Here is an 18,559-nt window from a genome sequence, read left to right on the forward strand (position 1 = left end):
TGTTGTCATACTCCTCCTGATAGATGGTCACATTTCAGAAACCGTGAAGTGATTCCAGTGTTTATGAGCCATCTGAGGAAACTTCCAGGCTGACAGGCAAGGTGTTGGCCATATAACTATTGTCATTATTCAAATATGGGTCCTGTAAGAAAAAGTACGAGGCAATCCCATTAAGTGTTTCTTTTCAAAACTGTAGAAATTAAGTTTTAACTGTTACTCATGGGCTTGAGAAATAGGGAACCTCATCAATGTTTCTATGACAGTATTTGACAATATTTCCTTAGTGCTTTTAGCTACCAGGAGAGGTGAACGATAAGTCTGGTCTCAAAAAACTTTATTTGTTACAGTAAGATTGTCTTTTATTATTAGATGAAGACTGTCATTATGAGTTTCATTTCATCTTTCAGTTAGTCATACTTTAGCTATGTTTTTAAATGGGAGGGTTATTATAATAATGAACAATTTCAAGAGGGCTATTATAATAATGAAAAATTTCAATTGTGACTTTTTTGTAGCTCATGCCTTGCCTATGTTCCGTGAGCCCCGCCAGCGGAGTACAAGGAAACAGCTGGAGAAGGATAGACTGGATCCTCTGAAGTCTCACAAACCCGAACCTCCTGTAGCAGGCCCAGGTGACTGCAGTCTACCTAGTAAACTACAAAGGGTCATGAAGGTTAGGGTGGGAAATTGCAATAGAATTGGGAAGATATTTCAAGCCTGGATGCTGTCTTCAGAGAGATTTTTCTAGAAAGTGGTTTTCAAACATTTTCTTTTTATCAGCAGAACTTTTTGCTTAAACAAAAATCTGATGCAGAATCTCAGTGTATAAAACTGATAAAACTGGGGTTTCAAAGCTGACGTGGAGAGGAAACCTGGAATCCTGTTTGCTCAGCCTCCAACTTGAGCCCTTTCAATGACTCCAGTGGAACTCCAGGGTTCCTTGGAACCCAATTTTAAAGCCACTGCTCTCAATGTTGGCTTAATATGCAATGTTGGGCACTTTGACCAGAATTCAGGCTACATTAGATTTCACATAAGGCAGGAAATGGCCATTATTTAGTTCTGTGTTGATAAAATGCAGCTGCTCATTTCAGTAGAAAATAAAAATCTTTAGAGTCTTTTAAGAAAAAGGGTTTTAAAAGAAAGCAAGGAAGCATTGGCTATATATAGCACATACCTTCACTAGATTCCATTTTCTGTTTTCACCTGTCTAGATTCCATTTGTCCCAGGCTCCCAAGTCTACAACTTTTGACTTTTAATTCACCTTAGCCTGAATTTTGTACTTGCATCTGTTTGGCCTACCTCATCAGTTATGAAAATATCTTGCATATCTATCTCAATTTTTTTTTTTCATTTTCTCCATCACCATACTAATCAAAGTTCCTACATAATTCTTGCCTGGATTTTTGCAAAACTTTTCTAACTAGACACCCATCCTTAAGTCCCTCCCTCTCTTCCCCACTGATTCCATTCATCTTACACATAGCTTTTATCTCCTACTCCTCTGCCTTTCATGTCACTTCTGTCCCCAAACCTTTGGAAGCTCCCTATTGTCTCCTTGCAGAAATTCAAGGTTCTCTATGGCCTGACTCTAGCCCACCCTTGTAGCTTTACACTTCACTTCTCTCTTACTCTGATTTTCTGATGTGACTGTTGGTTCACTCCTGTCCCCAATCTACGCTTATACTTAAGTGGTTCTGCTCATTGAAAATAATCTTCTCTATCTGTGGAACTTTTCAGAACTGTATCCAGTTCAAAACCCATCTCTCCCATAAAGACCTTTTTTGCTTTGCTAAAGCTGCCAGAATTCACTATACTAGAAATGGGTTGGCTTTTACAATGAGGATTTATTAACTAACAATTTACAGTTCTTAGGCTGTGAAAATGTCCAAATTAAGACATCAGTAGGATGATACCTTCCTGAAGATGGCTACTAGCAAGCTTGGGCTCCTGTAGCAGATTGCAAGGCACATGGCAACATCTGTTGGCCCTTTTCTCCTGGGTTTCATGGCTTCCAGCTTCTGGCTTCAGTGGCTTCCTCTCTGTTTTCTGTGGGTCTTCTCTTAGCTTTTCCGTGATACTTTTTCTGTGTGCGTCTCCTGGTTTCATCTCCTTGTGTTTTATCCTCTTATAAAGGACTCCAGTAAGAGTATTAAGATCCACCTTGAATGAGGCAGGTCATATCTCAATTGAAATAACCTAATCAAAAATTCCTACCCACAACAGATCTACACCCACAGTGATGGATTAAAATAACAAGACCTTTTCTGGAGTATACATAACTTCAAACCACCACAGATCGCCTCAACCACCTCAGCCTAAGATGTTCTCTCCTTCCTCTAAGTACTTTAAGTACTGGCCGCACAAATTATTTGGTCATTAATTATCTTCTGCCTTATTTAATCTTTCCTTATCTTGGATTATAAAATTGATCTTTTAGTGCTATTTGGCTTTCATGTGTTTATCTTCCTAAAAACATTATACATTTTTGAGTACCAGGCCATTGTGCCAGCTGCTGGGGAGCCAATGGGGGGGAAAATCCCTATCCCTAAGGAATTTCCTATAGCTGCTAGGGATTCAGCAGTGGGGGAGGTGGGGAGGTAGATGGCACGAATCCTTGTCCCTAAGGAATTTCCTGTCTACTAGGGCAATTACAGTAAAATAATGTGAATCAGTATTTTCAGCTTACTTGTTTGTTCGTAATACTCAGGAAGTTATCTAAAGGTACTTGAAAGATGACAAGTCCTAAAATATGTTTGTTTAAAATTAAAATAGCATCGGGTGGTGCAGCGGTGGCTCAGTGGCAAGAATTCTTGCCTGCCGAGCCAGAGACCCAGGTTCAATTTCCAGAGCCTGCCCATACCAGAAAAAAAAAATAGCATTTAACAAGTGTTTGTTATCTTTATTAATTGAATTTAAAATGTTCATGCCTAAGGAATTTTTTTTAAGGGATATACATGAAAACTATTTGTAATTCCTCCTACATTGCCACTGTTATATAAATTAAGCAACTAAAACATAAATTAAAAACTGCTTCTTTCTATTTAGGAATGTTATGGGGAAGTTGCGGTTTGTTGATTTCTTACTTTCGTTGTGATTATCATAAATGAAAGCCGAAAGGACCATACTCAAGTACTCCTGAGATTGGTGTGCTTCAAATTAATGTTTGGAGAAGCTCCAGAATGTGTAAAACATATTGCATAGGAAATATTAAAAATTAAGAAAACTTCAAGCTCTAGTCTGTAAGTTCAGATGTCCATTTAAAAGTCCACTTTTCAAGCCAACTCTGAGGGATTGTCAACTTTGACAGATAAATACAGTGTATGCAAGGTATACTTATATATTGTTAAATTCATTCAGCATCTGGGCTGATTGTTCCTTTGGAACAGGTCGTGGCGGCCGGGTTGGAACCCACGGGGGCACTCTGTCCTCGTACATTGTGAAGAACATTGCTTTGGACAAGACTGATGACAGCAATCCCCGGGAAGCCATTTTGCGGCATGCCAAAGCAGCTGAAGACAACCCATATTGGGTTTCTCCAGCATATTCCAAGTAAGTAGATACCTTTTAATATAGGAAAATTATTGTATTTAGTGAGTTGGGAAGAATATAACAATGCCTGTTTTGGAATTCTAACTTTCTCCTTTCTTATTTCATTCTTGAGCTTGAAAAATAGTTCACGTACTCATAGACTGGAAGCTTAGGCTTTTACTTGTATCTTAGACTCTAAAATGGTGACTCTAAAATGGTGAATTTTTAAACCAGGCCTGTTACATCAGTGTAATGTAAACCACTATGTGAAGCCCATCCTACCTATCATAATAAAAAGTCACTGACTATATATATTATCTTAGTTGAGGAAAATTAAAAGGAAATGAAGAGGAGTAATTTATAGATATGTTCCTAAGCACTAATTTTTATTTATAGAGCTATATATGTAAGTTACTGTACAGAGTAGATCTACCTGCTCAGATTCCTTCAGATAGCTTAGCATGGATGAATGTGTAGTGGTTCATAAAACCACTGAACCATACAGAAACCATGTACCATGTACATCTTAAGCCTTAATTTCCCATTCCCTATCCCCACCCTTTTCCTTTTTTAACCTATATTCTAGTTTTTGACTCTTTGAGTTTCAAAACTCATATAATAATCATATAATATTTGTCCTTTTGTGTCTGGCTCATTTCACTCAATGTGATGTCTTGAAGGTTCATCCATGTTGTCACATGTATCAGAACTTCATTCCTTTTTTACAGCTGAGTAATATTTCTTTATACATACATACATATATATATAGCACATTTTATTCATCAGTTGATGGATACTTGGGTTGCTTCCATCTTTTGGCAATTTTGAAAAATGGTTCTATGAACACTGGTAAGTAAATATGTATAATATATGACAGGGTGCATTTTTCTTCATGTTTTTCCTGTTTTATGTTCTGTGAGCTTCTTTGATATTCATATTCATTTCTTTTGCTAAGTTTGGGAAGTTCTTTATCATTATTTCATTGACTATTGCTTTTGGTCCTTCTCTCTTTCTGGGTCTCCCATAATGCTCATATTTGTGCATTTTATGGAGTCCCATAGCTGGCTTAAACTGTTTTTGCTTTCAATATTTTTTTTTCTTCCTGCTCCTCAGCCTAACTCATTTCCAGGGTCTTGTCTTCAAGTTCATTGATTCTTTCTGCCAGCTCCATTGTGCTCTTGAAACCTTCCTGGGCAGTTTTCATTTGAGTGTTGTGGTCTTTAACTCCAATAGTTCTGTTTGGTTCCTTTTTAAAATTTATGTCTCTTTACTTAGACTCTCATATTGCTTATTCATTGTTTTCCTTATATCCTTTAGTTTTTTCTCTGTACTTTTCTTCATCTCCTTAAAAAAATGATCTTTTTTAAAGGTATTTTTGGTATGTCCACATTCTCATCTTCTTCGTTGGTGTTTTCCTTTTTTTGTTTGTTTGTTTGCTTGAATTCTTTTGTTGCATACTGTACTTTTTAATATTTTTAAATGTTAAGTTTGGTATTTATTCCTTAGGATATCTGTTTCCTGGTTTTATAACTAGCTAGTGATAAGGCAGATTTTCTTGAGCTTTAGCCCTCCTGTCAGGAAGCTATACAGAATTTTCCTTGTCTTACTGGGCCTCTGTCTTGTCCTGGGCTTTTGCTTTTTACTTTTTTGGAGTTCTTCTGTGTATTAGTTAGGGTTCTCTAGAGAAACAGAATCAACAGGGAACACTTGCAAATATAAAATTTATAAAAGTGTCTCACGTGACTGCGGGAATGCAGAGTCCACAATCCACAGGGCAGGCTGTGAAGTCGATGACTCCGGTGGAGGGTCTGGATGAACTCCACAGGAGAGATTCACCAGCCAAAGCAGGAATAGAGCCTGTCTCTTGTGAATCCTCCTTAAAAGGCTTCCTATGATTAGATTAAGCTTCACTCATTGCAGAAGACATGCCCCTTTGGCTGATTACAAATAGAATCAGCTGTGGATGCAGCTGACGTGATCATGATCTAATTCTATGAAATAGTCCTCATCACAACAGACAGGCCAGCACTTGCCCAACCAGAGAAACAGGTACCACAACTTGGCCAAGTTGACACATGAGCCTGACCATAACACTGTGTTTATAGGAGTTTGGATGTCCCTTTTCCCTGGGGCCAAACCTCTATCTCCTGGGTATCTGAGGCAGGAAGACCTTTATCCCTGACCATCAGCTTTTACAGTTTTTTATACTCTTTTCATTGTCTTATGCCACTTTTGCCTGGAGGGCAAATTCTGATAGGAGGGTCATCCCCGGTAGCACTTTCCCAAATTAGTCTTTCCCAAGCAAAACATGGCCAGGGACCCACAAAGGGGATGTAGACCAGCTCCAACATGCCCTGTGGCATGCTGCCTCTTTACATCTCCACCACCTCTGCTCCTGTCCAGTGTGGGTTGAAACAATGGTTGCAGCCACTTTTGTTGGGGTAGGGTTGAAATAATGGCTGCTGCTGCCTTCCCTAGAAGTCTCCTTCTTGAGTATTTTCCTGTGTCACTTTCTTTATTACATGCAAAGTATAAATATTCTTTTGGGCTTTGCTTTTTTCACTTGACAGTATGCTAAGAGATCATTCTAAATCTGTTCATAGAGATTGTTCTTATTCTTTTTTATAGCAGCATAGTCCTCCATTGTATGGATGTACAATAGTTTATTCAAGCACTTTCCTATGTATGGGTATTTAGATTGTTTCCAGTATTTTGCAGATATAGACACTGCTGCAGTGAATAAACATGTGGATTCATTGAATAAATAACATGAATGGTATATATGTGTTGTGTTTTCTTAATGTCTTTATATAATGCTAAAGCTTTCTCTTAATTGTAAGAAAGCTGGTCCCTTATTAGTTTTCAAAACATTAATTAATAGGCCAGGAAAAAAGGAAAACATTATGAACCAACTCAATTTACCTGTACTCCTGATACCAGTCCTGATATCCACTAATCTTTATAAGCTACCATGCATTAAAGAAAAATATATTGTCTTAGATTGGGTTCCTTAGAAGCAGATCCTGAAAAAAAGATTCATGTGTAGGTGATTTATTAGGAAGCACTCTTAGAGGAAACCAGAAGGGAAACAAAGTATAAGAAGGCCAAGCAAACAGTCATGTCCCAGGAAGGATAACTTTGGCTCCATCTTGTAGGGTAACCTGGAGACTCTGGTCAGAGTCGTCCTGATCAGGGTCAGGCCCATCTCTGTAGGATTGGTTAATGGCAGGAGATGGAATTGGAGGTGACATTCCCAGGCACTTCCAGCTTTCCAGGGCTTCAGCAACCTTCCCACTGCCCTCTGACAAAAAAAGCAAAAGGTGATGGCTGTTTTGAGTAGAAGCATACCACACACAAAAAAAGGTCTGAGGGGATATGGGGGGAGGACTTCATCCTCTGCTTATACTTTTTGTAGCAGAACAGACTTTACTAAGTAATGTCAATGATTATCATTCACAATGTGTGTTAAGAACCAAACAGTACAGATGGAACAACTCTGAATAATTAGTTGGACAATATTACAAAGCTAAGAGTGTCATATCAAGACTGACCAGCTAAATAGTGTGTATTTAGCCTTTGTATAGAATTTGTGTGTGTTTAAGCTAATGTATGTCAACACACAATGGACAGTAGATAAGTTTATAGATTATGCCTATGCCGACACTTCTGTTTATAATGATGTTATTTTTTATTATTATGGTTGTTTTTTATACTTCAAAAAACTTGTTTAGAAACATACTAAAAATTATCTGATAAAGAAGAGTCAACACAACTACAGTTTAAGGTTTGCTAAATGCACAAAGTTAATCATTGTTGTTTCTCCACAGAAATTGAAGTAATACTGTTTGCTGAATATTAATTGATATTAACAATAAATGTCATAGGAAATTGACAGAATTTCTTTATATTAAAATGTGTCATTGACCTAACTTAGCAGTGAAGAAAATGAGACATTGAGAAGATAACCTTAGAACCTCCTGGATAACAACGTCATTGCTGAAACTCTAGCTAGGAACCTGTCCTTAGAATTTCCTAGTTATTGTTCTGATACCTAATAATTGCAATTAATTTGATTAGGGATGAACTTCAATTTAATATGTAATTTTCCTGTATGAATTTTTAAGTAATACATACACACAGTACCAAACCCAACCAAACAAAACAGAACAGTCCAGCTGTATTAATAGGTAAACAATGATAAGGAAGCTTCCCTTTCAGTTAACCCCCAGTTACTTTGTTCAACAGCTCAGAAATATCCACCATTGACAGGGTCTCCTCTAAGAGAGTCACATAGAAGTGAGCAGATATGTTTGTAGCTGATTATTTAAAAATATAGGCATATAGCATGCTTACAAGCCATGACTCTGTGTGTTTGTGTGTGTGTATGTATGTATATGTGTGGTGGTGTTTGTTTGGTTTTTATTTTGTTGTTGTTGTTATTTTTTAATTTAATTTAGTATACGTGTTGGGAATTAGTCCACATCTATCCATACATATATACCTGTCTTATCCTTTATACTTTATATACTCCATTGTATGGATATATAAATACTTCTCTAAAACAATATCCTATCAAAGGATATTTACATTGTTTCCAGTCTTTTGCTTTCACAGAAATAAATATATTTGGACCTACGTAACTACTGGTACAAAACTAGAAATAGAATTATCAATAGAGTTTTAAAATTGCATTATAAAACTATATAGGTTAAAAAAAAAAAAACTATATAGATAGTGCTGTTTTCTAGTTACCACAGCGCTAAGGACCATGAGCAGCAAAGTGTCTCGTGAGATCCTCTACAGGGTGGTGCAGGAAGTCCTGCATGGGAAGCAGCACAAGCGCTGGAAGTTTTTGGAAACGGTGGAGCTGTAATTAGCTTGAAGAACTGGACCCTCAGGCAGGCACACATTTCTCAGGCACCATCAGGCTTAAGTCTCTTCCCTGCCCCGAGTTCTCTGTGTCTTTCCTGGGAGACCAGCAGCACTGTGAGAGACCAAGGCTGTGGATAGTTCCATATAGACATCGAAGGTCTGAAGAAACTCAACAAGAATAAGAAGCGGGTGAAGAAATTGGCCAAGAAGTATGATGCCTTTTTGGCCTCTGAGTTCCTGATCAAGCAGATTCCACAAATCCTGGGCCCAGGCTTGAATAAGTCTGGCAAGTTCTATCTTCCCTTTGACCTGCAATGAGAATGTAGTGGTGAAAGTTGATGAGGTGAAGTCCACAATCAAGTTCCAGGTGAAGACGGTGTTGTGTCTAGCTGTGGCTGTTGGCCATGTGAAAATGACAGGCAATGAACTTATGTACAGCATCCACCTGGCTGTCAACTTCCTGGTCTCACTGCTAAAAAAGAATTGGTAGCATGTCTGGGCTTTAGACTTTATATATCAAGAGCACCAAGGGCAAGCCCGGGTACCTGTACTAAGGCACAGTTCAATAAAACCTAGTGCCACACACACACACACACACACAAACCCCATTATATAGATAGTACCAAATTGCTCTGAAGAAACTTTTTACGCAACTTACCCTGTGTCTGAGTATCTCTTTCCCTTCATCCTTGCTAAGTGAATATGTAACTCTTTTATCTTTGATAGTTGAAAACTTGTAACTCATTGTAGTTTTCACATTTTTAAATTGAGCATCTTTTCATATGTTAAAACCCTCTTTTTATTGAGTCTTTTGCCCATTTGTCTTGGTCAAAAGATTGGTCTTTTCTTATAATTTGTAAGTTCTTTCAATTAAGATTAACCCTTTGTGTGTCACGTATTGCAGACATTTTTTCCAGCCAGTCATTTTTCATTTTACTTTGTCATTTTCCCCATGCCAAAAAAAAAAAAAATGGGTTTAGAATTTTTTTTTATTTCCTGCCTTTTTATGTTAACTTCTCCCATATTTCAATTTAATACTTACATGGGTTTTATTTTTTAGAGTTAAATCTTTGATTCACCTGGAACCATTTTAGTGAAAGGAGTAGGGTACATGTATTAGTCTCTTAGGGCTTCTGTACAAATGACCACAAAAGTGGTGGCCTAAAACAACGGAAATTTATTCTCTCACAGTTTTAGAAACCAGAAGTTCAAAATCAAGGTGTCAGCCAGGTCACACTTCCTAGAGGCCTCTAGGGGAGAACTCATTCCATGCTTATTCTGATTTCTGGTAGTTGCCAGCTTCACTGAATTTTAAACTCTTTTGTATATAATGCTGTATATTATACTGTATATTATATACTGAATATAATAAAACTCTTTATATATTAGGAATGCTATAAGGCTACATTTATTTATATGTTTTGTATCCATCTATTTATTGTACCTATTATTTATAATTATTTTTAATCAATTTGCTTGGGTTTTCCAGATATAAAATATCTTCTGCAAATAATGATATTTACTTCCTCCTTTCCAATTTCTATACTTATTTCTTTTTCTTATATAAATGCATTGACTAGAACCACCAGAATAGCATAAAACAATATCAGTGATTCATGCACATCCTTTTCTATTTTTGAATCGTAACAGGTCTGTTAGGTTGAACCATATGAAATTTCCCTTTTTGTAGATCAAAAATAATCAAGTATGAACAATTTCTTATTCTTCAGTCTTTTGGTATTTCCTTTATTAAGCATGCTGTCTTTCAAAAACATGCACACAATATATTAAGGAAGAGTTCCAGCTCTCTTTTATTTATTCATACAACAAAGATTTACTGAACATCTACAGTGTGTCAGTATTATTCTAGGATGTGGGTATATGAATCATATATTCTACTGGCAGGTACAGACAATAAATAAATCCATAAATGCCAGATGGCAACTAAAATATGGGTAAGGAAACATAGAGTTTCCAGGGGAAGAAAAGGATACTATTTTAGATATGGTGGTCGGGGTAGACCCCTCTGATAAACTAATACATTTTTTAAAACTTTTTATTGTAATAACATATATACAGTTCAACATTTCCCATTATAGCCACTTTCAAGTGTACAATTCAGTGGTGGTAATTATAATCACAACATTGTGGTACCATCACTAAAATCCATTTACCCCAACTTTTACATCACCTCACACAGAAACTCTACCCATTAAGCAATTATTCCCCCACCCTACCCCACCCTTCTCCCATGGTAATCCATATTTTTATTCTATGAAATTTGCTTATTATAGGTTTTCATGTAAGTGAGATCATATAATATTTGTCTTTTCTTTCTGGCTCATTTCACTGAAAATTATGTCTTCAGTGTTTATCCATGTTATAGCATGTGTGCTGGTTTGAAAGAATTATGTGCCCTAGAAAAGCAATGATTTAATCCTAAACAATCTTGTAGGAGCAACCATTTTTCTTAATCCCTGTTCAGTACTATAGGTTGGAATCTTCATGGAGATGTGGCTCAATCAAGAGTGGCTGTTAAGCTGGATTAGGTGGAGATGTGTCTCCACCCATTTAGGTGGGTTGTTATTAGTTTGCTGGAATCCTATAAAAGAGAAAACATTTTAGAGAATGAGGAGATTCTGAGAGAGCAGAATGATGTAGCCATGAGAAGCAGAGTCCACCAGCCAGCGGCCATTGGAGAAGAAGAAGGAAAATGTCTTGCAGGGAACTTCCTGAAACAGGAAGCCAGAAGAGAAAGCTAGCAGATAATGTCGTGTTCACCATGTGCCTTTCCAGATAAAAAAGAAACCCTGACTGTGTTCACCATGTGCCTTCTCACTTGAGAGAGAAACCCTGAACTTCATTGGCCTCTTGAACCAAGGTATCTTTCCCTGGATGCCTTAAATTGGACATTTCTAGAGATTTGCTTTAATTGGGATATTTTCTCATCCTTAGAACTATAAACTAGCAACATATTAAATTCCCCTTTTTAAAAGCCATTCATTTCTGGTATCGCATTCTGGCAGCTAGCAAACTAGAACAGCATGTATCAGAACTTCATTCCTTTTTGTGGTTGAATAATACTCCATTCTATGTTTATACCATGTTTTGTTTATCCATTCTTCTAAAGTGATCTTTGACCCAAATGAAAACAAGGGTGTAAGCCATGTAGATATTCAGGGGAAGAGTGTTCGTTGCAGAGAAAGCACCATACAAAGGCCAGAGGCATGTTCAACAGGAATTGATGTTGAATATTGTTGAATTCCTTTATCATAGCCCTATGGAAGTAATCATATGATTTTTATACTTTAATATATGAATATGATGAATTATATTACTGGATTTCCTGATGCTTGAACCATCCTTGCATTTTTGGTATGACACTCAGTGGCTGTGGTATACTTTGTCAGGTGTTGGACTTGCTTCATAAAATATGTCATATGCTTTTCTTCTCTTTTATATTCTCTCAAATTGTTTGAGTACTATTAAATTTATCTACTTTGTAAAGATTTGATACAGTTCACCTGTGAAACTGCCAAAGCCTTGTGCTTTTGTGGGATGGAGGTGAATAATAAATCATTAATAGCTTTCTCTCTTTCCCATGTCTTTATAATAGTCTATTTTGATTTTCGACTCTTCTGAAGCTACTCAGTAACTAATATTTTCTTGAAAAACTGTTCATTCAGATATTCAACTTTCTTTATCTAGAATTAGTTGAAGCTGAAGGTGTTTTTGTTCATTTGTTTACCATTACCTGAAGATATTTTTCTGCATTGTAGGTGATTTAGTTATACTCGAAACAAAATATTGTGCTTGTGTAATAGCAGTCTTTCCAGGTAGGTAGAAAAGGTATTGTCATATCCTCACCTTATATTTGATGGCGCTAAAGTTTAGAGACCAGCAACTAACAGTGACTAAAACTAGAACTAGGTTTCAGTTTTCCTGATTCCTAATCTAAGGAGCTTTTGGGAGGAATGTGCTGTCTTTTATCATACACTGTTCTGTTGTTGCCTTTTGCATCTACCTCTTTCCTTCTACCCAATTTAGTTACCTTACGTTTATTGCATACTAACCAAGTTCATGGCACTGTCTGTGGCATGTAATTTGATAGCCAGTATTGCAGTGCTGTTTCTCCTGTGTTCACCTGCTGGAGTATACTGTTTACTGCCAAGTGGGAAAGTATTTGAAGGGAAGCTAGTGTTTAAAGGATCTTTTCATAAAGGTCACTGTAATTGAGAATGTGTGTCTGGTTGTTTTTCTTCACTGCAGTTAACTTCTGTCAGAGATGAAATGAAGATTTACTGTATTTCACTTTATCATATAAAAGCACAATTGGACATTACATACATCTCCTCGCCTGCACTTGACACAAACTCAACTTTCATTTTCCAATGATAACAGAGTCTTTGAGCCCTTTCCATTCATTGAGTGGATAATTAAGTTTTATCCCTGGAACTAGCAATGTTATAATGATGAAAGTTTTAAAACCGAACAATATCACAGATGATTCTCATTCAGCCACAAATGGGCAGATTCAGTTATAATTTCTTGTAAAAAAGAAGGGAAAAGAGCTGGCTGGGAAGTGGGCAGAATGTAGATCCAGAATGCTGTTAGTTTACACATCAGCCAAGGATAGATGTGTGTGGGAGCCTGGACCTTGGCCAACAGCCTGATAACTGTGTCAACCATGGTCACTTTTCTTGCCAGATAAACTGCCATTTTTGCTAGTTCAGTCAATTTAATTTTCAGTGTTCTGTCTTGTCTAATATAAGATATGTGGATGTAAAATATCATTGGGTTAATAGGCAAATTTTGAAAGGTTACCTTATGAGTGAGTGAAGGCTTATGTACTTTTTGTGTCAGAAAGAGACTGTAATTTTTTCCTAGGTAAGATGTAGGTGACTGATTACCGCTGTTCACCATATTCCTATGTAGAGACCAATGTTTCTCAGAGTGGTTTTATCAACACCCTGTGTCAGAATGAGGAGAGATTGATTTTAAAAATGCAGGTTTCCAGACTGTACTGCAGACTAACTCAGACTCTGTGGAACTGAGGCTGGGAATCTACATTTTAAATGTGTGCCAAGTGGTTATTTTGCTCACTTGTAGTTTGGTAATAAGTACAAAAGAAGTTATTTAAAATAAACCACTACTAATTTCCCCCCTTAAGTAAATTCAGATTTGCAGAATAGGTTATTTAGATTATAGAGATTCATACTGAAGAAAAATCATTTCTCCCCGGATTTTTTTTTTTAAATAGCAAGCTCCTATGTTGTATTTAATATACAAATATATAAATTTTGCCAACTGTATTCTACATACTTTTTGAAAATATGCTAACATATGAAGTAAGTAACTTCTGATATCCAAAGCAAGGTATATAAAAATAATAATATTTTTATTATATTTTATGCCAGATTTATTTAAAAGGTTTATTTACATTATCTATTTAACCCTCACAACATCCTATGAGGTAAGTAGTATTATTGTCCCCATTTTACATAGGAGGAAACCAAGGCTTATAATGAAACCAAAGCCACACAAGTAGCAAGTGGCAGAGCTGGAATTTGAATGCCGGTGGTCTGGCTTCAGAGTCAAACCAGTGCTCAAACCACAAAGTCAAACTACAACAGTGTACTGCTTCTCACAGAGTATCACAAAGCAACTGATACTTATATTAGAAAAGTTCAGTAATAGTGGATCGGAAAGATTATTTTGTGAGCCAGAATGACATAGCAGAAGGAACACTAGACTAAGAATCTAGTTCTGTCCTGAGGTCTAGCTCTACCGTAGACCAGTGAATCACTTAGGTTCACTAAGACTGTCTCCCCATCCATGAAGTAAAGGCGTAGAGCTATATTAACTCCCAGCTTTTATAAATGTTTTGAACAGAAATTGTGGCATGTAGCTATGTATTTTATATATGTAAGCTTAGAAAGGACATTGATGATACCTGAGCTGTATCATAGGCTTGTGTGTTCTTCAAAAGTTTTACCATTCTAACTTGTTTACCCAGTTGGTGATAAGGTCACTAATCACAGTTTTGTCAGCTTTCTTTTTCCCTTTTCTCCTCCCCCCCCCCCTCTTTTTTTCACAGGTTACTCATATCTCATATGTAGCTTCTCTTCCAACTTCACCCAGTGTTTGAACTCACATACATAGCATTATGAGTTAGTATACCCGATTTATGAGTCTGATATGTGTTTATCTATTTTCTAAAATATTATAAATTAATTTTCTGAATAAAATAGAAAATTCTTTATCTAGAAACATCATGTTATCTTTTCTCATCTTATGTGTCCCTTGTCTTAAAAGAAAGTTACCTTTGATTACCTTGTCACCAAAAAGAACGGACCATTTTCAAGCAGAATCTTTTGGTCATGCCCTTTATTTAATCCTAATAATTCTGCAATTGTGATGACTGTGTCAGAGTTCATCTGGGCCTTATTCATTCTAACAGGGTTAACAAGTGTGTCAGATTATCATGCCATGGCTATAATTGATTTTGGCTTTGAGGTTTTCCTTCATGATAAACAATGGGCCCTGAGCCAAAAAAGCTTGCAGGATTTATACTCACGTACTGATGACAAAATAATGCAAGTGATTTCCCCTCATATTCATTCCGTGACACAGGAGCTGACTTTTTGCTTTTTGGATGAAACATATCATAAAAATATCTGTAATTTAAAAGAATTTGACCTGTGTATTTCGTCATTGCAGCTGAAAACATTTTGATGACCTTACTCTAGCCTGAGTGCTAAAGGAAAAAGAGTATAGAAGGTACAGGTTAAAACTTTCAGAAGAGAAAGAACAGTCCTAGCTACTGCTTTCAATCAATCCCTTCCACACACTGGGTACCCAAAAATTCTCTTTTAAAAGATTGTTGGAGGAAACTTTATTCATTACTGGATTTCTACACAGAATTCTTATGGATGGAAACATTAAAATGAAGGTGGGACTTAGTTTCTGGTGGGCTGCTTTCATTTTTGTGCACACAAAAGTCTGGAAAAGTTTCGTTTTGTACAAATAACCTGAGAACTCAAGTTAAAACATGTTGACGAAAAAAATTAATCATCATAAAGTATTAGATAATCAGAATTTATAAATTTAAGATGGACATTTGTTTAAACTTTTATGTTTGCTGAATTAAATCCTATTAACTATTAGCAAATGAAGAGTTTACTGAAGCTAGAACTAAATAAAGCAAAAAACCCCTCAGCCCTCCTCTGATTACTTTATTCAATGCTTAGCAGCAATAACTATGTTGATGTATAATCTATTCTCCTTTTCTTGCTAACTCTGGTAAGCAAGCTGACAAGTGAAAAAACATTTACTATTCCTCAAATCAGTTATTCAAAAGAGAAAACCCAAGTTTCATATCAGCCCCCTTTAAGTTTGGGTTTTAAATTAACACTGAGAAAATTAGGTATGCATGGGCCATAAACGAGTAATTGGAAGAAATAATCTGGTTAAAACTAATGTCAATAAATTCTACTGGTTCTCCAGTGATATTTACTTTTATCCTCATTAACCTGCCAAACACCCACAGTTGATTATACATTTGACTGAATGGAATGTTCTTGTGACCTCTTTTTTCTTGAAGAAGTTTCCTTTATAGGCTTTGTGTTAGTGGAGGGTGGGTGGCGGGAACAAGGAAGATAGATTTGCCATGAGGTTGTAAGTTTGAGTTGATAACTTCCTGTTTCTTGAGAAATGAGGTAAAGAGTTCTGGAGGAATTGATTAAATAGAAGACTAGGAATGGGTGAATAATGGAAATGCTTCCTTAAAGCAGTGGAAGATATTTCTTGCATATTATTTATTTATTAATGGGTTTTCTGAGTTGCTGCCATCTCTTCAGTGTCTATTTGACTTTATTTGAGTCCTTCTTATGGAAGCACCTAACCGACTCTGTTAAAATTAGTGTGCAAATTCCATTTCTTAAAAGGAACCCAGAAATGAATCCATTTTGTGGCCAATGACAATATTAATAAGGACTTAGAAAAGTTTCTATTGGCTTTATAACAAGATTTCAAATTCCTTTTGCATTTTATCTTTTGTATGTGCCATTTTGCTCCTGCTTGGCATTGTTGATTTATTTTTATAGTATTTTTTTATGCCAAAGGCAAATTAGGTCAACCCTCAGGGAAGAAATCTCCTGGTTCTATTCTTACCTCTGTAAGAGGTCACCAAATTACCTCTTTTCTTATAGTCTTGATAAAATGGTGACTAAAGAAATCCATTTTAAATGATTTTTATAAATCATTCTCTTATGTGGATTTCCATATTTTTCAAAAGAATGCCTATTTGAAATAAATCCAAAGATAAAACTTGCTAGAAAAAAAAAAAAGAAAAGCTGCCAGGTTTAAAGCTGTAGTTCTCTCACTGTGCTCCTACAAAACATTGGCATTCCCTAGGCTAGACTGAGATGTTCGGTGTCCTGAAGTTGAATAATCTTTTTGGCCTTAATTCAGCAAATAACATACATTTCTCACTGAAGGTTCTGACCTATGCTTCAAGAATCTTAGTTTTGGGGGCAGGATGGATTGGAATGAGGGAAATTTCCTTCTTTGGCTATCCTCCCCTTCACGTCCCTATCCCTAACGCCCAAGGATTAAGGACTGCTCTTTAAAGAGTGGATCTTTGAGACTGTGCCCCAAATGTCATTCCTTAACCACATCTTCACTAGCATATTACAGGGCTGACTTCTCCACAAAGGGAAAAATATTTTCCTGTAATTGGAGGAACTTCATCTTGGAAAAATTTATGTTAAGACAAGTTCTTACTACACAGCCTGGTTTCAGAGCCCTGCTTTTTTTCTCTCATTCAAGCTAGGGTAGGGATGGTGCGCTCTACAGGTGCTACTCATAGTGGGGGCCAGCCACCTGACGAGATAAGGATAGAAATTGAGAATAAGCACTTGAAAAATTTTATAAAAACTTGATATATCTGTTGAATCAAATAATTAAAAATTGTGTTTCTACTTTGTAGGGTTTTTGTTTGTTTGTTTGTTTGTTTTTGCATGGGCAGGCACCGGGAATTGAACCTGGGTCTCCAGCATGGCAGGTGAGAATTCTGCCACTGTAGTCTTTTATTTTTTTAAATTTATTTATTAATTAAAAAAATAAAGAAACAAAATAAAACAACATACATAATCAGTAATTCACAATATCATCACTTAGTTGCATATTCATCATTTCTTAGAACATTTGCATCGATATAGAAAAAGAAATAAAACAATAGCAGAGAAAAAAAAGTTATACATACCATACCCCTTACCCCTCGCTGTCATTGATCACTAGCATTTAAACTAAATTTATTTTAGCAGTTGTTCCCCCTATTATTTATTTTTATTCCATATGTTCTACTCGTTTGTTGACAAGGTAGATAAAAGGAGCATCAGACACAAGGTTTTCACAATCACACAGTCACATTGTGAAAGTTTTATCATTATTCAACCATCCTCAAGAAACATGGCTACTGGAACACAGCTCTACATTCTCAGGCAGTTCCCTCCAGCCTCTCCATAACATCTTTTTTTTTTTTTTTTTTTTTTTTTTTTTTTTTTTTAAGGAAAGACAGAGAGAAGGAAGGAAGGATAGAAGGAAGGAAGGAAGGAAGAAAGGGAAACATCTTTAAACATTTTCTTGTTTTATTGTATTTTGTTTTTCCGTTTTTTGTTACATGGGCTGGGGCCGGGAATCAAACCGAGGTCCTCCGGCATAGCAGGCAAGCACTTTGCCCGCTGAGCCACCGCGGCCCGCCCACTCTCCATAACATCTTGAATAACAAGATGATATCTACTTGATGCACAAGAGTAACCTCCAGGATAAACTCTTGACTCTGCTTGGAATCTCTCGGCCATTGACACTTTGTCTCATTTCCCTCTTCCCCCTTTTGGTCGAGAAGGTTTTCTCAATCCCTTGATGCTAAGTCTCAGCTCATTCTAGGGTTTTTCTCAATCCCTTGATGCTAAGTCTCCGTTCATTCCAAGATCTCTGTCCCACATTGCCAGGAAGGTCCACACCCCTGGGAGTCATGTCCCACGTAGAGAGGGGTAGGGTAGTGAGACTGCTCATTGTGTTGGCTGGAGTGAGGGGCCACATCTGAGCAACAAAAGAGGCTCTCTTGGGGGTGACTCTTAGGCCTAAATTTTA

At 36.6% G+C, this 18,559-nt stretch overlaps 1 protein-coding gene and 1 pseudogene across 5 annotated transcripts in view; both read left to right on the top strand.

Annotated features, from left to right (window-relative positions):
* WDR70 (WD repeat domain 70) overlaps positions 1 to 18,559 on the top strand; it is a 516,692-nt gene that overhangs the window by 490,528 nt on the left and 7,605 nt on the right. For all 5 annotated transcript variants that reach the window (XM_077117003.1, XM_077117005.1, XM_077117006.1 and 2 more), the window contains 2 exons: positions 516 to 632; positions 3,391 to 3,553. In XM_077117003.1, the coding sequence (XP_076973118.1) occupies positions 516 to 632; positions 3,391 to 3,553 (280 nt within the window). The remainder of the gene's footprint in view (positions 1 to 515; positions 633 to 3,390; positions 3,554 to 18,559) is intronic.
* Positions 4,472 to 9,704, top strand: LOC143646197 (large ribosomal subunit protein uL1 pseudogene; annotated as a pseudogene).

This window comes from Tamandua tetradactyla, chromosome 9, assembly GCF_023851605.1.
Source record: "Tamandua tetradactyla isolate mTamTet1 chromosome 9, mTamTet1.pri, whole genome shotgun sequence".
In the NCBI taxonomy this organism is placed as follows: Eukaryota; Metazoa; Chordata; class Mammalia; order Pilosa; family Myrmecophagidae; genus Tamandua; species Tamandua tetradactyla.